The sequence below is a fragment of the Ptychodera flava genome, chromosome 2 (genome assembly GCF_041260155.1).
Source record: "Ptychodera flava strain L36383 chromosome 2, AS_Pfla_20210202, whole genome shotgun sequence".
In the NCBI taxonomy this organism is placed as follows: domain Eukaryota; kingdom Metazoa; phylum Hemichordata; class Enteropneusta; family Ptychoderidae; genus Ptychodera; species Ptychodera flava.
Genome location: NC_091929.1, coordinates 2,041,888 through 2,067,952, shown reverse-complemented (window position 1 = coordinate 2,067,952; position 26,065 = coordinate 2,041,888). Strand labels below are relative to the sequence as shown.

At 37.1% G+C, this 26,065-nt stretch overlaps 1 protein-coding gene across 1 annotated transcript; it reads right to left on the bottom strand.

The window, feature by feature from the left end:
• Window positions 1–57: 57 nt before the first annotated feature.
• On the bottom strand, window positions 58–26,065 carry LOC139151068 (transaldolase-like). Its single transcript, XM_070723600.1, has 9 exons — window positions 25,908–26,065; window positions 22,406–22,529; window positions 20,105–20,212; window positions 19,416–19,547; window positions 12,200–12,260; window positions 6,248–6,362; window positions 4,205–4,334; window positions 2,109–2,176; window positions 58–1,713 (listed from the first exon to the last, which is right to left on the bottom strand). Exons 1-9 carry the CDS (start codon window positions 25,996–25,998, stop codon window positions 1,547–1,549), a joined length of 996 nt encoding a protein of 331 aa, XP_070579701.1. The 5' UTR covers window positions 25,999–26,065; the 3' UTR covers window positions 58–1,546.

Sequence of the window (26,065 nt, the reverse complement as noted above, 5' to 3'; positions counted from 1 at the left end):
GCTGTCATTGTAAAGGAGCATCTGATTCTTCAAAATAAATCATGAACTTCACGATCATTTGTAATAACCATTTGTTTTTATTGGAGATGAAATCACTTCACTTCAATTTCACCATAATGAAAACCAAATATCATGTTACTACCATGGATTGATATTGACTTTCAAAAATCTACCACTATAGACCCTAGCAGGTTTATTGTTACACCTTGCTTTCCAAAGAATGCCATGTTATACAGGTCTCTTTGAATTTCATCCAGTACTTTGAAATATCAAGTACTCTGCAACTGCCTGTTGTGTGTTGTTTATCACAACCTGACCAACTTCTTTCTTTTGTAAATAAATGTTACAACAGAAATACGGCACAATCATAAAATCAAGACCACAGATAAGCTTACAGTGATTTTACAATACTAATATTATGTTGAAGAAATAATTGAATTCAAAGAACAATTTGTTGTCGATCATGGTCAATGAACATATGAACACAAAAATTTTATCATAACATTTGCCATAACTATAACACTTTCTATGGTCATTTCACAATAGTTTGAATTTTGACTACTTTGCTGTGGTTACTGTAAAGTATCAAGCTGACCTAGGATCTTCACCTGACAATGTGAAAAATTTAAACAGGAGCAAATGAAACAAACCAACAGAAATAACATTGGAAAACTTACAAATTTGGTCAACTTAACTTTCAAACACATTTACCATGTCTAAATCATAACCTGTCAAGGTAGCATCCTCAAGCTCTGATAACTTTTCAGAAATTTCAGACAATTGGTTGAAATACCAACACCGATACTTACAGGACATGGCTATCATACCCTGTCAAATTTATAAAATAGGTGGAGGTCTATGTTTCAATACACTGACATAAATTTCTATCACCATGACAGCTATAAGCCTGTTACTTTGGTACAAGTAGAGAGCACATAAATGACAGCTGTATGATTAAGACAGACAACAGTCACTCAGAAAATGACTTTAGCAGAATTGCTGTTCTGAATTTCTAACTATGAAGTACAACTTGTCAGTCACTTGGTTTTTAAGGTGTGAAATGTTCAGCAGTTTTTTCCTGATAAAATGTAAAACTTTGGGGAAGTGTCACTCAAAGAACTAAATCTGGTTGATTGAATTGTTCAAGAATATGCTACCAATTACTTTGTCATTTAAAATCATATGAAAATTTACACAACTTGTATCTTCCTTCATTTCTATGTGCCAGAAAATGGCATGTTCATTCCATACAGATGGTATCATTTGGTATCTCATTAATTACATGTCAATAATACGAGAAAATGTTTTGAAAAGTTACAGCTACTGTCCTTTAACAATGAACATTAACAATGAATATAAGATAACATGATTCCCAAACCAAGTTTTACCGTCAAGTGTGGCTACGAAAATACAGAAAGGAAAATTTTCCTTGCAAGAATGATGCATATGCATGGTATTGCTCAGTATTATAACTTGTAGGGGCTATCTAACTTTTCTTTGCAATTGCAATCTAAGTTAACTTTGCTATGTAACTTAACTTTGGAATCTAATCTAACTTGATATGCTCTCTGATCATACTCTCCAGCTTGACTGCATCTACAGCAAACTTCCGGATGCCTTCAGCTAACTTCTCTACTGCCATGGCATCTTCATTGTGCATCCAACGGAATGTCTTTTCATCCAAGTGAATCTTCTCTGCATCACTATTCTTGGCTAAAGAACAGACAAATAGTCAATATGTGTGTGTCAATGAATAACACATATCGTGGCATGCAAGACTACATTGTACATCCTGATGGCCAACACTACAAAATAGTCATTTGCTTTTGCATACCCGTAGAGGGCGCTGTTGACAACTAAAAAGATTTTTGCATGATCAAGAACATAATGGCACATGATTGGACGTCACATAAATAACCTGTTCTTGCCTGCAAGATACAATGAGCTGTGTGGTGTTTGAGTGGAACATTTTCATGGAATGGAGGAATTCTTTCAGACTCAAATACAAGCCTCCAAGTGAATTTTTTTATTTCATTTGTTTGATACTACAAGGGAAACAAGAATAAATCACAATGTCATAAAAAATTTTCAAGCAGAGATACTCTTACCTGATTCAACTGATAAATGTTTAGTGACACTGTCTGAAGATGTCTGCAGTTTGTCAAGAAGACCAGGACTGTGGAAGAAAGACAAGAAAAAAATGGATGACAAAATCAAGATGCACTGAAGTTGTTGACTCCCTCACCAAATATTTTCAGAGAACATGCTGTTGCCATAACTACCAAGTTGAACAGAGCAGCCACAGTTTGGATGTGAGGCTGTGTCTTGGTTGTCCAAGCAGTTCTTATACAGAATGATATGCTGTTGTAAAGTTCATAGATGCTTTCACTTTCTATTCTGTGGTTACAGCAGAATGTTCTCTTCCTACAAAAATTCAAAACATATTGATAAGGTCAAAGCAAATTAATTCTTTGTTCTGTGGTCACTCTCACTTCTGAAAGATGGACGTGTGAGCAGTTAAAAGCCACACTTAAAAATAAAAAAATCAAATTGCCTTTACAAGACAGATTTCTCAAAAAACCTTCACATTAATATTGTAAGTATACGCATCTTGAGGCTACAGTATTACAGAACCTGACAGTTCAATGATTTTAATATGACTGCTATTAAGAAGTTTCTAGCAATGGCTCTGTTCTCTGACAGAATATCACCAATACCGATAGATTCTGTCAGGAAAGTTTTGGGGTTTTTTAAAAACTTTGAAAGCTATGTGTAATTCATATGCAAAACAAAAACTTTAATTACTTACTTTGGCTTAAAGTACTAAAATTAGCAATAGTTTGAAAGAGATAAAGTAAAAATAAACTTGCCACATACATTGCAAATATATATACAGTTCTAGTTAACCTGTTCATCCTAGCTCAATTTATTTTCACAACTCTAGCCAGTCTGTCTGTCTGTCTAAATGCTACTGACCATGTCCTCAGATATTTTCAAGTTTTAACAAATATTGATGGCTTCATGATGGGTTTGGTAATGTTTCCTACTATTTTGATTTGATGGACAACTGTCTTATGAATCACATGGTGGAGAGTTAGCCCGCATTCAAATGTCAATATGATTTTTGTGAATATAGAATGAGTGTATCGATCAAAAACTTGGCGGCATTCAACCACAGTTGTTAGATTTTGCACAACTGAACAAACAGTCATCACGGCAAATATATGCAACTATCCCTTCTTGAGACACTTGAGTGCAACAAACTAACAATTTGGCTGCTACAAGAAAGATATTATACAGTCAAACAAGTCATCGTTGATGACACAGTCCCCACTTGTTAATGGGTACTTTGATTACAAGTCCTCAGAGAGGATAGAGTCCTCTTCATTAATTAGGTTTGTGATAAAAATACTTTGATACAGATGGCACTCAATGGCCAAGAATGAGTTCCATGGTGATGAAAACATAAAACCAATGTAGGCCGTCATCCTAATTACAAAAGGTCATTAAATGAGTCAATTAGGAATTAATCAACAGGATGTTGCCAAACATTTTTGCATACTATCCTAACACTAATAGATTATCACCGGTACCATATTTCATAAAGTTTGATGCAGTATTTACAACACTATGAGATCAACATCTGTATCAAGTTTCATCAAATTTGACATTGTATTTGTGGATATATCATTCTAATTAGGAAAGTTCATTACATATGCAATGACAAATTAATTAAAACGACACTGATAAATGTCTTTTTTACTGTTAAAGCAATGTGAGCTTCACATCTGTACCAAGTTTCATGAAATTTGATGCAGTATTTCTTGACATATCAGACTAATTTCGAAACTTCAGTGATTGACATGATACTGCTACATGCTGTGAAACAAATTGACGAGCATATGTATGAAATAGGTCAATGTCCTTGTACCAACTTTGAATGATACTTGTGGAAATATGTCTGAGATACTCTGAGATATCTGTGTGAACGGATGCACGCACACACAGATGACCAAACCTATAAGTCCCCCCGGACGGTGTCCACGGGGACTAATAATCTTGTCATAAAGATTGAACTACTATAGAAAACAATTTCACAGATTCTAGTGGGGGGATAAGTTATATATTAGTAAGACAAACAAGGAAATAAATAACTTTGAAAATCACATGCTTTATTCCCTTCTGAACTGGGAGGGTTTTTTACCTGATAGTCAGAAGATCACATCCAGATAAAGCTGTGATTTGATCTGGATTTCTGAAACTAGCACCCATGACAACAGTTTTGTAGCCATACTTCTTGTAGTAATTGTAAATCTTGGTAACACTCTTCACTCCTGAAAAATAAAATTTTGTCACAATGCAATGTTTTCCAGGTACACTATAAACACACAAAAATGTCATTATTTTAAGTGTTGGGAAGAAACAACTGAAAAATACAAACTTATCGTTCCCTTTTTGAATCAACACAATAGCTGGCAATAAACACACTCTGTGACATAAACACAATATTACTTGAAATATAAACATATCATGTCTCCATATTAGAGCAGTATTTTCTCTGGAATGTGTAATTATGTTAATTCTGACTAAGACAAAGTCTTTCCTAAAGTAAGCACAAACACATGAGATATCAGTGTAGACAGAGTATTGATTTTGGCAATGCCTACTATGCTTGCTGCCTGTCATGTAACATCATATCAATGCTTTAATCTGCTTCACCCTTTGCAGCCCAGCTCATTTGCATAACAATGCACAGTGGCGACCAGAACTCCCCGCTTCACAATTAAAATCTTCTGTAATCATTAACAGTGTATTTTTTATTCCAAATTTGTAAAAAAGTAGCTCAAAACTGACTACAGCAACCTGGAATTACTTTAAAGTGTATGAAATTTCCTTTCCAATGATATATTGCGTATGGGGAATTCAAAAAATTTTCCTTGCACTTTTCCTCACGGAATGAAGCTGGCAGCTGATTTATTGTGCAGTTTTACACTTTCCTTTTCAGGTAAAAAGTCCCAGATGAAATAAAAATAAATAATACACATCATTTGAGTGTGTTTCTTCATTTTTTACATGATGTTATTTTGAAGATCAATGTTTTTCTAATTTTGCAATTTTTGCACCATCATAGAGCCGAGACTGTGCGGTACATATTATTACATATCATCAACCAACCTGTGCAAAATTTCATGGCACATTGAGGAATATTTGCATCATTTTTAAACTTATAATGAAATAAAAGTAATATTACACACAAAATTTTCAAATTTACTTCAAAATAAAAGTATTGATTTATAAAGGTGTCTTTATTTCAAAAACTGAGGGAACTGTCGTTCTCTTTTTGGCACTTGTATGTCCGCCTCTTTCCAATAAATTATATAGATCGAAGCTCAGACAGTATCCGCTAATGGGACAAGTACGCATCTAAACTTTGAAATACTACTTGACTGGCTTGGCTTGCATGCACTGGATCATATGGCCTTTGAATTTGACCATAGCCTAATCAATCGACAGCTGGCAAAATGACCGTAATTTGTAGGAAAAGAACATTGAACGCCTGAGGTCAAGATGAGGTCGAACTTAGAACACGTGATCATGCACGGTTGAGGTCACCAGCGGGCACATCCAGTTCATTATCATTGACATGAAAATACTTCTTATATCGGCTTTGCAGGAGTCAATCAGGTTGTGTTTTAAATATAATGATGCAATTCATAATAAGTGGTTGTTGTAAACCACTTTGCAATTGGTCAGCTGTTCTTGCTGATATGCAAGATTTGAAAACAATCTCCTATGACAGTGGGTTAGATGTAGTGTAGTGACTAGCACCTAACCAGAACAGAAAGCAACAAACACACAAATGTAGAACATCGCCATCTCTAAATCTCATTTTAATCAGATTGCCTTAAAAGGTAGAATGCACCTCCGGCAGAGATATTTGGACTCCCAAACTTTTCCAATTTTTTTCTGAAGTACTACTTGGGGGGGGGGGCCTCATTTTAAAGCCCTTGGAGTAAGAAAAAACTTTCACTTAGTTTTTTGAAAAAGAGAACTTTTATTTTTCTCCGTAGAGTTAACACAAGGATGGCTGCCATTTTGAATTCAAATATCTGTAAATCTGATTTTGAAAAGCGAATGGTTGAAAGAGTCCTTGAGGAAAGTTTGATCAAAAGTTTAAGTCTTTCACTTATGAGGCGCAATTACTACCTTTGGGAGCCAGTAAATTTCATCTCAAAATACAACATACCAGGGTCTTCTAAAGGTTCAAATGTCTTCTGTCCGGTACTTTTCACATACCAATCATAGATACGACCAACGAAAGGAGAAATCAAAGTGACACCAGCTTCAGCACATGCTACTGCCTGGAAAAGAAAACATTCACACATGCAAATTAATTCTGCTTGGTGCTGATACTTTTAAGTCAATATGTGTTACTTTTTTTAAAAATTTAATATTTCAATGAATGGATTATGCAGTGTATTTATGTACAGCTGGATGTCAGACAAAAAGACAGGTTATTCATCCATTCTCCCCTACCACCTTCCATACAAAAGACACTTTGCAATTGATTTGAAATTCTCTTACTACAACTAAATCCTACACACTAAATGCAGATATGAAGTTGTCCTGAGAGATCAAAGAAGCACTGTATTGTGAAACTCCAAGTAACCAAGCACCAATTACAAATTGTTGTTTGGTGTCTGTATGATGAATGCACTGAAATATTTAATATGAACAACATAGCCACAATATGTCTTTAGTGAGTGTCATTCTTTTCCAAATGCATCTTGGGCTTGTAAATCCCCATTCACCAACTTTTAACCCCTTCTCCATATCACAGTTTGACCCCTCTCTTCCCCTATCAACCAAAATACACGATTCAATGCAGCCTGAACAGGACAAGAAAAAGAGATAAATGAAAATGCGGTGCAAATATCAAAAGTATGCATGAAAAAGTTTACAATATCAGAGAAACTTATCAACTTTAGAGAAAAGTTTTATCTGAAAACTGTGAGGAATAACACTGATGAGGGACACATCTGAAAACTTAAAGATATTGAGATTCAATTCCCTTGGTTGAATAGGAAAGTTTAGAACCTTCTTCACTGTATTGCCATAACTCTGTGTATTAGACCCATGATGTATCAATGAACATTAACTAAATATGTGTAATACTGTTAGCTCATTTGCATCTGGCTCTTTCCCTCTTCTAATAACCAGATATGAACTGAAAATGCTCACGTGTTTCATTATTTATTGCAGTTATGTGTAAATTTGAACCTTTGCCACATGTTTGCAACTTCATTGAAAGTGTTATGATCAACATAATGAATAATATTCACCACAGATTAATTCTAAATCCAAGTATATATCCCCAATCAGGAAAGTTCATTAAAATATGCAAATTAGGAATTGACTGAAATGTTCTCATTAAATATGCAAATTAGGAATTGGCTGAAGTAAAAATGTTAAATGACTTTCAATAATATCGTATCATAGCATCTTTAATGTACAAAGCAATTTGTCAACTTTGGTCTAGTCAAGACAGATAAATATCCTTAATTAGGAAAGCTAATTAAATTTGCAAATAAGGAATTGGCTGAAGCAAAAATGCTCAATGACTTTCAATGTTGTATCATAGTATCTTTTATGTACATAGCAAGTTTTGTCAAATTTGGTTTCACAGCTGATATATCTTGCTAAGATCAACATTTGTAGCAAATATCATCAAATTGTGTGCAGTCGTTGTCAATATATATCCGTTTTTTTTCTAAAATCATTATTTATGCAAATGAGCAAAAAGTAAGCAAGCCACACCCACCAAAAACTAATCAGTTCTTGCCATTTGCTAACTGAATCTATGTACCAGATTTGATTCTGATCTGATGAGCAGTTTTTGAGATATCAAGCACACAGACAGACAGACACACAAACAGACAGACAGAGACACACAACAGAGACAGACAGACAGATATCACTGCGACATATGCTTACGTATGTGAACACGTGAGCAAAAAATAATAATATTTAATTCTTAAGAAACGCACTCCACAAACGTCTCAGTGTGCTGTATATAGTGTATACAAAATTTTAAAAAGAAGACAGCTACAAACTGGAAAAGCACAATTACAAGTAAAATTTCGTAAAATGTGGGTCTTCAAACCACATTTATATCTGTGTAAATGTACCTGGATACATATTTCTTCACAGCAGAAGTGAATCAATATTAATTAATGCCAGATGTGAACATGGTGTGCTTCCGTTTTTCCATTTCATTACAATGGTTTTACTCAGGAATGAAAAGAATGCATGGTCTTCTCCAGACTAAGCACGCAAAAAAAAACACCTGATGGCTGCACAAACAAGCCCATGTGTACAAACACACCTAGAAATACATGCATTTTTATGAGCACTTGTGCACATGGATTTTTTTGGCAACGTGGCCCATTCAAAGTCCTGGATTAACCCATTGAAACTATCTGCATCATGGTTGGGTGCACAGCACATCAAAGTTCAGTGGATTCCCATGGCCGTAATAGAAAAATAGTATCAATAACTGAAACAGAGTGCCGAAGTGGCGCACATCAGCTTTTAGAACAATGTGTTTGAATTGTTCCCTTGAATTGCTCCCTCTAGTGTTGAAATGCACAATGTAGAGCCTTTTTGGATCCCATACTCTGTGCACATATCAGTGATGCACAGTACCATTACTCACAGTTTTTCTGTCATAGTCTGTATGACAATACTAAAGGCTAGACATGTGCAATAACATATTTTTGGTCCTGAGGCAGGCTTGTCTCTCAGCCTTTGATTTCCTCTGCTGTCAGTGGGTAGAGGATCTTTAGGTAAGGCAAAAAAGGCATAGCGACCTAACTTTCTCCTGTGCTTGTTTCACAAGTGTGTAATTTTCTGAGTTTAATTTCCCAATATTGTCATTAACATTTTGCGTTGATGTGTCTCAGTGTAATCAGTCTTGTACCAAGATTCATCCAATCAGATGCAGCCATCTGACTTCTGAATGTGTAATTATGCAAATTATCATTAATTACTCAAGAAATGCCAAACAAAGGGTAAGCAGTTCTTGCCATTTTAAAACATAATCTTTGCACTAGGTTTTACTTGGGTCTATGCAGTCATTCTTGATTTCAAATGCTAATTGCAAAAGTTTATTAAAAATGCACACTGTCAATTAACTTTCATGTCACCTGATGATATCTTGCACTGCTGTTACATCCTTGTGTGATCAATATTTGCAACAAGTCTCATCAAATTTTGTGTAACTGTTCTTGCTTTATATCCAATTTTCTGATACCATGAATTACCCTAAAATATGCAAGCCCCACCAACAAAAGACTAATCAGTTCTTGTCATTGCCAAACAAACTCTATGTACCAGATTTGATTTGGACGTGATGAGGCAACACACACACACACATACGGCAGAAAGACTGATGGACATTGATACAACAAAAGAGGTTTCGTTACATGTAATTATGTGTTAGTCTGGTGGTAGCATAATTGCATATACTTATCCTTAATAATATATGGACTTTGCTGTTGAGTTGTGTGTTTCAGATGATTTTGGCAACAGACTCATTAGGAAACATGCAAAACTCTTTTGATTTTCTATAAAACTAATTTCTCTGTGTTATGACCATTCTATGAACATATCCTTAAACAGCCCCTAGCTATCACTTTTGATAACCTTTTCACTATTTTTGTTTTGCATGACACTTGCGAGATCTTGTACTACTCTTCAAAACATGTTGAAACACATACTATTTATTGTGTTGAGACAGCAGACAGTGTCTATGTGTGTAAAATGCACTGTTATTTTTCACCTCTAAATTCCAGCCCCAACTAGAATTCACTTGTCAACAACACTGCAGTAATTACACGTACAGGCTAAGTTGACAAGCTCAACACTGTTTATCTAAACACGCTTTGTGAAATAGAACAAGAAATTGAAGTTGACATACATAACAAAATTTGTAAAGAAAGTCAAAAGTTACTGCTACTGGCCCTTCAAATAGTTTGGTTTTTTTCTACACACCTATTATGAAGAGTTCACTCAAACCAGACAGAGATTACAATCTTTTTATCATTTGTGGAAAGTACAGCCTACAGGTACCACAATTGGACTTGGTGTAAACTACAATTAGTTAGATTTAATGTAGTATATGCCTGGAAAAGTGAAAGACTTGAATTTATGCTGTGCTAAATGAAATTCTCATTATCATGTGACAAAGATGTCACGTGTACAGTTTAACCGTCATTATGTGTGATTTAACCTCTCACGTGTAAGACAAACGAGCTACGAAGGGTTAAATTCCTCGTACAGGTCTACACGATATGATTATCATATAACACACATGTCACGTGTGCTATTTGAACATAGTGCCTGTAACTCGAACTCTCACGTGTGTAAAACATGAAAACTAAAAAGGAACACATTACTCACAGAGTCACGGGAAATCGGGGGCAAGTCATTTTCTCTTCAGGACATGTGAAACTGAATATCCACTTGCCTATCAGTGACTTCAAAAATAAATTTTCGACGCATGTGCACCGAGTGTTTGATTGTTACCTATGTAACTCACCCAGTAAATCAAAGTAAGAGTTCAATGGCCGGCGTCTACCAAGACAAATGCATCACAAACACGGTATGTATGACCTACGTACAGAAGAGGTACAGACAAATTTGCTGCATTCTGTCTCATCAATCTTCTAGACATTACCCTTTCCTGAATATCAAATGTTCCACCCCTTGGTATTACATAATGCCAAATGACAGGAAATGTATTTACAACCTTGGGAACTTTTTAATTAATGCGATGAGTGTTATCATTCTAATGTAAACAGCACTTAAGTTAGTTACAGATAGTGAAATGCCTTCCACTGTGGGTGGTGATTACAACATCTGGAATTATCCTGGATCCAAATTTCTCATCAGTTCTTGTACGTCTTACATAGAAAAGTTGCAAAAATTGGTCCGCAATGAAAAAATTCACCTCAGCTTTGTTTTCTGGATTAAATTTTCCAACAAATTGATACCAAATATGTCTCACAACATATCCTGGGTTGGTGTAAGTCATTTAAGGTCACAAACTGAGAAAATTACCTAAAATATAAAAATTTGGGAGTTTCCCAACACTTTGAGCAGAAAATTTATCTAATAACATCCCTCAGGACTTTTATACCAAATTACAAAGCTATCAGACAAGTAATTTTGAGAACAAGTTTTCTTGACCAAAAATGACAAAATTGTCTTAAAAATACAAATTTGTATATTTCAGGACAATTTCCACATATCTAACTATTGTCATCTCTTGACATCTGTGTACCAAATATAAAAGCTTTCTGTCCAGGGGCTTTAAAAAGAAAATACTTTTTAAGATTTTTTGACCAAAAATGACAAAAATTGCCCCAAAATAGTAATTTTCCCAATTTTGTCATAATTTCAACAAATTAGAAGAGTAACAACTGCGCAAAGATCCAACCCAAATTTGAAAGTGATTGGGCTGGCAGTTTCTGAGAAGAATTTTTACTGAAAATGAAAAAAATCACCAAAAAATTCAGCAAAAATACAAAATTACGGATTTCTTCACAATATTCATAAAACTGTATAAGGTTCACCTAAGGTACTTGCACACAAATTTTCAAAGCAATCAAAACATTAATTCTTGACCATTTTCACATTTTATAAGCTCATTTGCATAATTTTGGCAATGCAGACTTCATTTGAACAAAATCCCATCTATAGCCCAGGTGCATCAACACACCAAATTCCAAGCTGAAAAGTGCAGCGGTTTGCGAGTTTTTGATGTTGACGGACACACTGTACACACATACATACAGACGCCACCGACTTCAGCTTATATGATAACCTCACATTGGTATAGCAAATGTGAGCTAAAAATCTACTCAGATGTAGATCATCCCTCGTTGATTGTATGTAGCATGACATTCTGACCAATGGTTTTACGTTATGACTGGAACAAAATCACCCTTATGAGAGACGGTTGGACATACACTCAAATACACACACTTATACATATACAGTCGCATACGATCAGACATCGTGGCCACATAGGACACAGTTTACACCACCAGCCCACGGTGTGTAAAAACACTTTTTGGCACACTAAAGTAACGATAACATGCCCCACACAGGAAAGCTATCAGCAAATAAACTTTACCTGGGCAAACGAGAACAACAGAGTCATGTTACAGTGAATACCATGCTCTTCTTCAAGAATTCTGAAACACCAAAAATAGACATGGAGGTAAGTAGGTCTGAACAGATCATCTTATCACTAAAAAAATGAAGATAGAAGCACCGGAGTTATCTATAGTGCATCTCTTCAAAGATACAATCATCATTACATGAGGTTGGGTAGGTTAAGATAAATCTTGTCAAAACAGGCAGTCATTGACCAATCAACGACCTGCAATCATGAAGATATTTACCTGGAATTTTAACCAAATACGTAAAAATGTTTGAAAGGTCACAAAAAACATTTCAAACTTCAGAAATGATTGTGAATAATTGACTAGACTACCACTAAATCATCAAGATTGTTAATTGGAGGGTTTATGAGGGTGACTTGCTGATCATGGAGGGTTTATGAGGGTGACTTGCTGATCATGGAGGGTTTATGAGGGTGACTTGCTGATCATGGAGGGTTTATGAGGGTAACTTGGAAATTTACCTCCTTTCATAATTACATCAGTAGCTCTAACATTTGAAGATTTTTCACCTTTTTCAAAGTCAACTACAGTTTCTTGTTTTGCTCCCTATAGCATGTGTAAACCAACTATTTAACTTGTCAACAGGGCGTCTATACTTGTAAAATGCTATTTGGTTTACATGAGATTTTTAATCCCAGCCAAAATTCACTTTATCGACAATAACAATGCAGTTTACACATAAAAGGTTGAGTTGACAAACTGAATACTTTGTATCTCAACATGCTTTGGGAAGCAGAAGAACAACTGCCTGTTAATAGTTGCGCCAGCGGCTTACTGACTACGCATGCGCTTATTCATAATATACTATGCGAGTAACCGGAAGTGTACCCTTCTTTCATGGGCGCCGCCATGTTTTTTTTTTGAGTACTCGTAAATAAACAAAAACGAAACAAATTACTATTATATAACATGCCTTTTATAAAATATACCTCTTTTATTAGCCAGTAAATGTTATTATGCACCTTGTCGCTGATACAAAATATCGTTAATATAGATAAAGGGAGAAAACTGTCGTGCATATGAACGGGGGCATACGCAAAGAATGCTGGGATTGAATTATAGAAGAGCGCCCCCTGTGTCAATAATTAGATTCAAAAATTGCCAGTTTTTAGACGGAACGCTATAGTTTTCAGCTTGCAAGTGGAAGGTGGGCAGTGCGGTTACCGTTGCAATGATAATTATTGCATAATACGTCCCTTGTTTATCGCAATAGGCTGTTATCATTGTAAAAATTGCAAATTTTTGTCCAAAATTTTTACACGCTACAGAAAATCTATACCTGCCCTGCTGCAGGTTTGATGGTCGTGTACGGCCGTGAACTGCTTTCATCAGAGAGAAACTGGGCATAGTTGTCATATAAACGTTTATGAAGTAACAATTACAGTTTATCATGAATCAATACAAATAACATTGCCAATCTTTAATACCCCTGGCGCGACACCAAGGGCTGAGCCCTATATAATATTATTAATTTCAAAATAAAAATAGTAAAGAATCTTGACAAGGTAGAGCTTGTGGATGTGAATTCGCATAATACAGAATACTGTTGCTTTGCTTGTACTTTTATTTTAGAGTTTTACTGTGACAAGAATTTGCTCAAATGAATTCAAGAGCAGCGTTCTGCTGTGCCAATCATTCTTGCATAAAAAGCAAAAATGACACGAGCCATTTGTTTTTTCCAGGCCACTGAGCCACGCAGCAAAATTCTCTTTTATATTTGCAGCAGAAATAGCAATTTTCTGCAAATGCTGTCAGTTTGCACATGTTGCTCCATTCACTGCCAGTGTTTGTATACTACCCTAGGACATGCCGCAGTACCAACTTTATTTGAATAATTTGGCTGTCTTTCGCTACCCATGAATAGACCAATCAGAACCACTCTTTCATTTGTACTTGACACTGAATATGCTGGTTGGAAAATGGAACATTTCAAAATATGGAAGGAGGACTCTTCAAACTGTTTTGAAGACTACTGTCTCCAAAAAGCAAATCCAGTGAAAATGGCAACCATAGGACTATATTTATCAGTTTGGAATGGGTGCAATTCTCATGGTTCAAATTTTATGTCCTCAGGTGAAACTCCATTTCTAGGAAATGGCTCTGTGTAGTACATCATAGCAGTGACTGCAAAGCATGCATTGACAAAATAGACATGTGTGAGTTGAATGAACAAAACTGAGAAAACTTTTCATAAAAATATTGGTTTTTATGAGTATGATGAGTAAAAATGTGAGAACTTGACAGCATACATTATCTGTTTAATCAATTTTAAAACCAGATATGAACTGAAAATGCTCACGTGTTTCATAATATTGCATTTATGTGCAAGTTTGAACCTTTGCTACATGCTTTGCTACATTTAAAGTGTTATGATCAACACAATGAATTTCACCACAGATCAATTCTAAAGGTCATTAAGTATTCAAATATGTAATTAGCTGAAATAAAATAATTAATTTCTTTGAGTACTGTCATTGTATCACAATATAGCATGTGTAATTACCTTTGGTCAAGTCCTTCAAGCTCTATATGCCAAACCGTGAAAGCTTGTTAGCTATTTATGCAAATTATGAATTAGCTGACATGAAAATGCAAAATGACTTTCAATACTGTTATAACCTGGTATAATGATCAATGTACACAGCATGTTTCGCCAAATTTTATCAAGTAAATGCCAGTATATCCCTAATTTGGAAGGTTCATTAAATATGCATATTGGGAATTGGCTGAAAAAAATGTCAAATGACTTTCAATAATCTTGTATCATAGTATCTTTAATGTACATAGCAAGTTTTGCCAACTTTGGTCAAGTCAAAACAGATAAATATCGCTAATAAATGCGGGATATCGGACCGCAGGCGGGCGAAGATTGCATTATAAGCGCGCCAACCCAAACTCACTGCATGGACATCACATTTACGAAATCGAAGGCCAAAGTCAACTACGTCATTGTTAGAATAAGAGAGGTTTTCCATCACACGGGAGCATACCACCACAAATTTTGCACAGATGGCGTTGCACTGGCATTGAAAAAGGGTGCATGGGAGCATGGGAACGCGGGCAGTTTCCCTCGCTATGGGTAGGAAATGCATTGAGCAAGACACACTTCCGGGTTCGCAAAAAAACGAGGATCCCATTTACGGGGCGCTCAAATATAACTATTTGCTGTGATACATAGCAGAGGCGTATATGTTTGTGATGCTGAGAATAACATCAGTAAATAAATGACGGGTTTTAAAAGTTGACGTTTTTTGCGATGAAACAGACTTCTGAAGGTAGCTCGCTTGGGGAACACGTCATCCCGGCCGCTGTCCGCTTTGACCCCAGTAATTCACACTGGTTTTGGTCGGCCCCAGGTACCCAAGTCACTTCGACCCCGTCACACTTTTGCCTACATATCCACGGAGACGATTCAACATGTTCCACAACAAAGCCAAGACAAAAATTGAAAATATCAATAAAATGGCTTCACAAAGGCTGAAATACACGATACTCGATGAAGTATGAAGTTTATGAAATGAAATCAAAATTGACAACACAAGTGTTTGTCTCGGGTAATACCACTTGAAGTTGAACTATTCTTGACCGCGGAGTGACGTCACTTTCACCTCACGCACGCGATTGAGGTGAAATGGGATTTGACTTCACAGGACAATGAACAATGCAGAAATTATGTGACAAAGTACAGAACTTAGTGTTTATCATTGACATGATGTTGAAACTTTGAATACTGCTGTAAATGTTGAAAAATCCACACTTCAATATTTTGTTCTCTCGGCAGTGTGACGCAAAAATGACGTAAAAAATCCGCCAGTTCCCGGATGTCCGCGGTCAAGAATTCTACAGACTGTTTTTTCCATACAGTGCAGTATTTGTCAGTGACAAATTAATCTTTGCAATACATTTTTTTGCGATGAGCTGGAAATTTGATTAATATCGAGTTAATGTACATAAATATTCCGTTATTTACTGGGACACGTTTATTTTCTCGATCCGCTATCTGCGGACTACGTGCTGAAGTACATTGACTGTTCATGTCAACGATCGTTTCTCCCTCTGCAGAGTTTCTGTATCCCGTTCAACAACGCTGTACCTCGATCACACGATAGTGACGCTATGTAGCTGTGCAGTATTGAAACTTATCATAAAATGGCCACCTCGTCTAACAGTAACACGTATTGTCGGGATTATCGTACGGAAAAAAAGACTGCAAAAGTAAGACTTATGAATCTTCATCAGAATTGAACACATCATGATTGTACACGAGTATCAACCGTGAATGCACGTTGAGCTCGGCAGTTACACAAGCATGGTACGCTACATGCATAGCCCTACGAGTATGGCGACAGTGTCCGGCTTTGGCTACGCCGGGGGCTACGCCGCCTACCGGAGGTGGGAGGCGGCGTAGCCAAAGCCGGACACTCTCGCCATACTCGTAGGGCTAGCTACATGCACTGCCGCGATGCCGATCGTATGCATTCCAAGGCCTATCCCGGAATTTGTTTCACAAACAACCTCAAAGGAGAGCAAACATACTTCTATGGACAATGACGAATACGTTTCTTGGCGAAGCAAAATCAAAACAGTGCAGAAGTACATGAAGTAGGTCATGGCCTTGGACTCTGAGCACGAACCTGATTGGACACTTCAATACCTTTGACCCAAAGTTATTATTCATCAGCACTTCCATGCCATGAGGCTAGGTAGAGAACGTATTAGCCCTGCGTACGATGCTGTGTGTTCCGCTGCAGCTAATAGCCCCGCTCACCACAGCCCTGCAAAGACCCGTACGTAGAGTTGGTGACTTCAAATCCATTTTGGACTTGACGTAAAAAGCCAAATTACTGCCGAAATTCAGCGTTCTTGGGCCCAAGTCGTATCCCTGCCTACCTCAGCTACTCGATCGCTTCCAAAATGCCAGTCTTTTATTCTTTTTTCGTAAATAACCGTCGATGTCGGCAACTCTCTCACTAGCCCTGCGTACGTACGCAGTGTACGCTGTGCATTCCCTGTGTGCGTTCCTAACACACAGCGTACACTGCGTACGTACGCAGGGCTAGCGAGAGAGTTGCCGACATCGACGGTTATTTACGAAAAAAGAATAAAAGACTGGCATTTTGGAAGCGATCGAGTAGCTGAGGTAGGCAGGGATACGACTTGGGCCCAAGAACGCTGAATTTCGGCAGTAATTTGGCTTTTTACGTCAAGTCAAAAAATGGATTTGAAGTCACCAACTCTACGTACGGGTCTTTGCAGGGCTGTGGTGAGCGGGGCTATTAGCTGTAGCGGAACACACAGCATCGTACGCAGGGCTAAGAACGTATGTACTCATTTCTGGCGATCGAGCAGCGAGGGAAACAATCAATTACCAAGGATAAAGCTAATTTGCTAAACGATATTTTATCTTGAATAGTGAGTTGAATGAGTAATAAAATATCATATTTTTAATGTTCAATACGAGGTTGAAACACGGAGGGACCGTGGTTGAAACCAGTGCTATCCAGCTGTAGCCAACCTGGACAAGCACATTTCACAGCGCCCTCAAACAGTCGATTGTTTTCACTTGTCATACGCGGCGTAACAGAAAATTAAAACTTTCATAACTTCATTAATATCCAAGCCACGCCCACCAAAACCTTTTCAGTTCTAGCCATTTGAATTCTGAAGTGTCTACCAATTTGACTGAAATACGTTCAGCCGTTTTTGAGAAAATGGACCAACAGACAGACAGACAGACACACAGACAGACAGACATCGCTGCGACATATGCTCACGTGTTCACACGTGAGCAAATAAAACTTGATAACATTTTAACCAGAACTTGACATAGTAGGAAGCTTCATTTAGTTTTGCCTTGAAAATTGTTGTATTTCAGCTGTAACATCGTGTCCAAGTATCTCACACAGATCATTTTTTTCAATATTGATTTTGTGCTGAACTCTTGAGAAGTGCATGAAGGCATTTTTGAGAAATTACTCTAGTCAAAGATAAATTCCATTGATTGGACTTAATCTACAAGTGTATTGACTTAGAAGAAATTGATTTATTGGTATTTGTGATTCACTGATAAGATATGTACTTGTCATATGCCTTTGTTAAATCCACGCTACAGTGTGTCTTGCTTTGGGCATTTTGTTTCTAATGACTTGAATCCCCATCTTAGCTGGACCCTGGATAGCATTCCAATCAAAATGACCAATATTTTATGTAACCTTACATAGTAAATGCTTGGCCAGCCAATCAAGATTTTTTCTGCTTACAATCAGAAACACATGCACCTGGTATGCGTCAATTAGTGTGCGATTTTACTTAAACTTCTCCATTAGTAGTTTTCAGAAAAGAGGCACTTTTAAAGGATTAACTGTGTGGATGGAGGTGATGTGCAGAGGTACAATGAAGCAACTGTGTGGGTGGAGGGGGGATGTGCAGGGTACAATGAAGCAACTGTGGGTGGAGGGCGGATGTGCAGAGGTACAATGAAGCATACTGTGTGGGTGGAGGGGAATGTGCAGAGGTACGATGAAGCATACTGTGTGGGTGGAGGGGGATGTGCAGAGGTACAATGAAGCATACTGTGTGGGTGGAGGGAGGATGTGCAGAGGTACAATGAAGCATACTGTGTGGGTGGAGGGGGGATGTGCAGAGGTACGATGAAGCATACTGTGTGGGTGGAGGGGGATGTGCAGGGGTACAATGAAGCAACTGTGGGTGGAGGGCGGATGTGCAGAGGTACAATGAAGCATACTGTGTGGGTGGAGGGGGATGTGCAGAGGTACAATGAAGCATACTGTGTGGGTGGAGGGGGGATGTGCAGAGGTACAATGAAGCAACTGTGTGGGTGGAGGGGGGATGTGCAGAGGTACAATGAAGCATACTGTGTGGGTGGAGGGGGATGTGCAGAGGTACGATGAAGCATACTGTGTGGGTGGAGGGGGGATGTGCAGAGGTACGATGAAGCATACTGTGTGGGTGGAGGGGGGATGTGCAGAGGTACAATGAAGCAACTGTGGGTAAATCCTATATCACTAATCAGTTTATTCTATGCCACAACAGTAGCAAATGACTGACAAAAAATTGATTACTTTCATTCTATCAAAGTACACATTCCTATACTGCTATGTATTCTGAGTTTTCAGCACATCCAACATAGCTATTAGTACTTACTTTGCAGCCTGAACACCTTCCCAGGTTGTACTCAGTTTAATAAGAATGCGATCTTTACCAATTCCAACTTCCTTGTAGAGGTCAATGAACTGTATTGCCTTCTTCACCATTGCATCCTTGTCAAAGGACAACCTTTGGGATTAACAGCATTGCACCATGGCTCAATCTAAGCATCAATACAATTCATCTTCATACCTGAAGCTATTCATGTTTGTTAAAAGATAACTTTCACGGTAAAGTGAATTGCACAGTGTTTCTATATGCAACTTACCTCATGTGTAAAATACTGAGGAAATTCATGTTACACTTCTTTATAATTACATGTACAGGCATAACTTTTTGCTAGAGGATAGAAAAAATGTTCACTAAAAGAGACACACACATGGTACATATGTCACCGTGTAGTTCATGTATCAGTATCTTTGGCATGCATGTATCAATGGGTTTGCACACACACACACAAATTTATTTACACATGACATATACGTGTACTGTACAATACATCAAATGAAGAGTACATCAAGTAGGAGTTGTTCAATGCAGACTGAGGAATGGAAAAACTTAAAATCAAGTTGATATCATCTTGTCAAACACTTCATGCACTGTAACTTTACATAAATTTACAATTATTAGTAACCTGCACTCACAGTTCAGAAACTGTGATGTGATAGATTTAATGGCAAGCTTACCTAGCATCAACTTCTGTTGACACTCTACCAGGTACAATCTTCAGGATTTCAGTACCAAACAACACAAACAGTTTGTCCATAGCCGCCTCTACCTGTTCATCAATATCACTATAAACAAAGAAAACAAAGTGGAAATCACATTATAAATAATTTGTTACACGTCTTTGCATCAAACACAAAGAATTCCTAACTCACAGTATGAATACCAACAACACTGGACAGGCAAATATATCTATACATATTTATTCTCCGACTCTGCTATCATGAATAAAACTGCACAACTTGAACCACTTCATTGTCAGTATTTTTGCCAGGGTTGGGATTATGGTCAAGTGACCAGAGAAATCCAGTGTTGTTTCCGGGATGACTGCTAGGACTTGCAAACTATTCTCACAAGATCATGCTTTATTTTTGTTTCACTGTGCCTTGTGAAAACCACAAGTTGGTATCATTGTTGCTGCACACAGATAGAGGGTTTAATACACTGGTACAAACATAGCCATGGTAAAATGACTGGGAAACCCTAGTTATATTTATAGGCTGACAGTCTTGTACAAAAACACAAGCATGACCTGCCAGGGATTCAAATACAATGCATAAAGGATATTGTAATTCTTTGCAGTGAGAACAATCATAAGAGGAAAGCTCTGATTGGGAACAATGTGAAAAATGATATTCATATTGTATATGTACAATTACATTGTTCACTAATACCAGAGCTTGTTGAAATAATTATTAAAATGACAAGTAATCGTAAATTGACATTATTATTTTTTCACTTGAGGTGTTAAGTCACGTTACATGCCATTTAGTAATACAGACTTCTCTCAATAGATATGTATCATACTTATGTAAATACTGACATGATAAGACATGTGATCTTTGTAACCTAGGTCAACTTATGTATTCTATGCAAAGATTTTTAAACAGTCACTTTTTCCATATACACAATCAATGCTGAATTTTCAAGTCTTTGAAACACAATTGCATTTTCACATTGTTGAAGGAAATAGCACAGCTGACACTAAATTTCAATGCCTATGAAGAGATCAGTTGGCTGCTATGAATTGCATGTCATTCAGTAGTTAACAATTTCCATATTTGCAAAGTCATACATGGTTGTTGTTTGACAGAGTACGGTCGTTTCCATTTTGATATCATGATGACATCAGAGAGAAGAGAAGGAGTATTGCGACTGTTTTGGTCATGGGTGAAAGGGTCATAGGTGAAAAGGTCATGGGTGAAAAGGTCATATATGAAAAGGTCATGGGTGAAAAGGTCACAGAAATAAATATAGTCTGCCAGATCAAAGGAAAGTGGTTTTGGATTTCTAGGACAGACGTTCATAAGAAAAGCTAGCAAACAGTCATACATGCTCTGTTCCTTTGATGCTGATTGTTGTACAACATCATTGAACAACTTGCAACTTAAATTCGGCATCTCACTTTGCCTTCTGTCACTCATAAACTCATCACAGAGGTTACGCAAAATCTCCCAAGGCCTGCAGATCAAGGATTATAGTGTAGCTAACCAAAAATATCACTGCTTGCGTAAATAACCTTACTTTAACACATCGCCATCTGGCCTCTGTTCTTACTGCACAGTTCAGGTTACAATTCAGTTTATAATCTAGAAATCTTTTAGGATTCTGACCTCTCAGCTCAGTAAATTAGATAACAAATAGCGTGAAAATTGGACATACTTGTATCTCAATTCACCTTGGATATTGCCAATTTTTAACTCCTCAGAAGAAAATAGTTTTACATAAATATTACAAAATTTTTACAAAAATGCCCACCTTGCCCTTTTGTTCCCTAGTGTTCCTAAAAACTGCAATCGTCCTTACTTATGAGAAAATAGAAACTTAATTCACATAAAACTATGATGAGTTTCTCTAATAAAGAATTCATACAGTAGAATATTACTTTGGATTTTACAGATCACTGTCTGTGGATATCTTTTGGTATGTGTCTGGAAGCGTTATTATTTGAGAAGTCAGTCGCACATCATGTCTGGATCTTTCAAATGCAAAGGAAGTGTGACATCAAAACACACTCAATCCCACATATGATCATCATGGATCAAGAAAAATACTATCTGGTATCTACAAGAAATGGAGGATGATGAGCTAGAAGATCATCTAACAAACTGGGAACCGTACAAAGTAAGATTTGCTGTAAGCTGCTAAGGTGTTCACACTCAATGACACTGTAGTTCAATTGACTACAAGAATAGCAACCTTGCATTGGTTTGTGGCTTTCTGCTGGACAGTAAAAACTAGACACAACAGACAAAGCTAACCTTTTTTGGCTCTTTCCATATTTGACTGCATCTTTTAAGAGGTGTTCATACTGTGGCATCTTACTGGCTGCAAGCAGCAGAGATGGATTAGTAGTGGCATCAGTGGGCTTGTATTTCTCAATAGCTGTGTGAAAAAAAAAAAAAAGTAAAACTGTCAAGGCAATTATAAGCCATACCAATACAGTATTTCAAACATTTTTTGTGAATATTTTCCTGGGGAGGTAAATTCACCTATGACCTGTTGTGTATTGTTCAGTAAGGTCTGTAGAGGGAGGATGCTAATGAAATCCTTTTAAGGTAGCTACATACCTTTAGACACTTTCAGACAAGCCTTGATTATATCTCTTCAAAACCGTTCTGGGATTCTTTATATGCCTTTGTTTTTTTTGTAATGGGCTCTTAAAGGTGTTAGATGAAGGTGCTTTTCAAGGAATTTTAATTATCACGCCATATAATTTGAATGGAGCCTCCGGGAAAAAATCCAAGACACGGTTTTGAAGGATATTGTCAAGGCTTGTCAATGAAGAAATTCTAACCGGAAATCTTGCAGCATGTTTGCATAAGGCGGGAAAAAACCTTTTTTTTAAGCTTCAGCAAAACGCTTGTCATGTGACTCTTATGCAAATAATGACCGTGTACTGTGCTTGGTCGGATAGCTCTATATCAGGGCTTTCAGAAAATGTATACTTTATTGGGGTTTGGGACGTGTTCAATTGAGAAAAAAATAAAAACCTGAAAGTGTCTAAAAGGTATTTAGCTACCTTAATCTTTCACCCTCCATTCCCTGTAAAGAGATCCACAGTCACCATTGATATCAATGGGTTTGGACCATCAAGAGGATCACATGAGATGAAGAGGATCGATGCAGTAGACAGGTTGTTGACATGATTTACTGGCAACAAAAAGTGACTCTAATTGTTCTGAATCAGTTTCTATTTTTTGCAGATTGGAAGTAATGAACAGAATTGGTGCTAAAAAGTCTTTACAGCCTGTATGAAGAGTTCATGCCACTGACTTTTCTGGTACACAGTGACAGTCTTCCGTCTGGCAAATTTTACTCAAAATCTTGTAGCATCTATATCTATACAAATTACAATGTACTAGATGAGTAGAGGCAAGTATGAAAACTGTCAAAAATTAAACAATTTAATACACTTTAAGCTCTAGCAGGCCACCTGGATTGTATGAAGGAACTTTCAGCAAACTTTTTCAAAACATAAATTCACCAATCAAGAAACCAGTTTAAAATTAACTTCTTTCCATGGTAGTCCAAGTGGACAACCATTTCTGAAAACTGGTTGTCCTACAAAAACATATGATAGTCTGTTTTTATCAAGCCCATATTTTTAATTATATCATTACTAACAAACCAATGAATATCATCATTATCATACTCGCATCATCTAATATCATGATGCTCTAACATAATTTACAAGTCATGTTTAGGAAACAAAATACATATAAATAGTCAGAATATAATGTTCATTACAAATTCAACACATTGTTATTATTGACACAGGCCATTACAGGATGATTTTAAAAGCCTGGCTATATCATAAGAATTATTTCTTTGTGTGACGTATGCTCATCATCACAACCGTTTGATATTTCAGTATTTTTTTATAGAGTAAGAAGACAATGGGGAAACTACAGTGACACTTAAGTTGTCCCCTGATAATTCAATCCCTGATTACTTCTCTCCAATTGTGCATATCTTCACAACATCAATGTTGTACCATGCCTCCATACTCAATCCTAAATATCAGAGAGTTATTTTATTCAAGTCTACAGATTTTTTAGGAAATATAAACACTGTATTACTATCAGCTTATCCATGACTATGGCTTTTTATCATTTTCGACATTAATCAATGATGAGCAGCAAAAGCTCATTAGTGGTTAGTGGTTCTGTCTGTTCTCAACTCAGTGTTTCATCTAGAATTGCATCAACACGGGGATTTTCCTCCTTTACCAGAAAATTTAGGGGGATTTCACCAGTTCATATATTCTACTTGTATCACTAAGGTGTGATTGACACCATTTGGTCCCCCCCCCCATGACAAATCACTGGGGGTACCAACATGTCAACAGAGGGGGAATCCCCATCCCCCTGTCTGGATGAAACACTGCAACTTGTTTGACAATTCTCAAAATTTTCAAATTACGCCTAGGTTTTCTTCTCAGAGGTATTAGTCACTCCAGTACATGTTTGTAAATAGTACAGCTGATACTGATTTTTCAGTGGAGAACAGCATTTTCGTATACAGAAAACATAAGTGGGTTTTTTTTCCAAAGATAACCTAAGAATATATGGCTAAAGATAACCTATTGGCAAGTCCGGCATTATTGCTTGCAAAGTCAGGGTCAGAGATATCCCATAAACACACTCCCTACCAGAAAAAATCAAAGGGCTGAGGAAATTGCAGCAAGACATGCCACGATGTGAGTGCAAATCAGTGCATTGATTGAACATTTGGGGAGTTAGCAAGCCTGAATACATGGATTTATGTACCAAGAGCAGGTGACAATTTGCCAGACGCCAGGAGGGCAAATTGTCTCCTGCTGCGAGGTACCCCTTCAATTGAAAACGACATTTGATGGCACTGCAGCAATTTGGCCTTGAGCAGTTCAACTCAATTAAGCCTATAAAAATGTTCAACAAGGACAGATAGTCAAGACTCCCAAACTTTTACAATTCTTTTCTGATCTACCAGTACCACTTGTGGAGGTTCATTTTAAAGCTCTTGGAGGAAGAAATATTTTTACCATCTTAGTTTTTCGAAAACCGAAAATTTTATTTTTCACATAGACTTTAACACAAGGATGGCAGCCAGGTAGAATTTCAAATATCGATAAATGTTGGGCGATTAGTACCAAATTTACAGGGTGACCCCTGATTTTTTACTCCGGATTTTATAAGAGGATGGCTGAAAGTATCATTCAGGAAAGTTTGAGCAAAAGTTTAAGACTTTCACTTTCGAGGTGCATACTAGTAAAATCATTTCATTCTGAGCTTAGTTCAAACGGAGAGCGATAACATCATATAGAGACCATGTTCGGACACCGTGCTATGAAAATAGGCGTGTTCACGTGATTGTATTTTAACTTTCACTGGCTGTGGAGTCATTTTCGGTCGAGCAAAAGTGTCCTTGCACCGTCGGTTATTTATGTTCCCAAGTTCCCGGGGACTTCCTCGACGAGAAAAGTGTTCTTGAATATGCACATGGTACTGGTAAAAGAATTGTCGATCAATAAAAACTAGCTTTTATCCGCGAAATGTAACAAGCTATATGGTGTTATGCGACGAAACCCATCCAAACATGAATCAATAGCGTATTACTGTGTCATTTTCAGCGTACGTCCGAATGTACCGGTTACCAAAGTTTGTCGAAAACTGGACCCCCTGCTTATCAAAAATGGCGGTCGGCAGTGACCCATGTGGTCGCACATTGTCGATGCCTGTTTTGGTGGAATGAAATCTAAAACAAATCGGTCGATCTTACCCGCGAAGTCACCAGTATCGGCTACTACAGTCGTAAAGGTTTTCAGCTGGTCCAAAGCAGACGCCATTTTCGCTTTTTTTGGCGACGTCATGTTGCAACAAATTTGCACATGCAGTTCAGGAAATGATAATCCGGAAGTACTGGACTAAACCAATTAC

Bases quoted from the DNA above. Each gene is read 5' to 3' on its own strand.
- LOC139151068 (XM_070723600.1), bottom strand. From the start codon at position 25,998: ATGACGTCGCCAAAAAAAGCGAAAATGGCGTCTGCTTTGGACCAGCTG. The intron at 22,530-25,907 runs GTAAGATCGACC...TTTTTCACACAG, and splicing joins CGATACTGGTGACTTCGCGG to CTATTGAGAAATACAAGCCC. The intron at 2,177-4,204 runs GTAAAAAACCCT...TTTCTTCCACAG, and splicing joins TGTGATCTTCTGACTATCAG to TCCTGGTCTTCTTGACAAAC.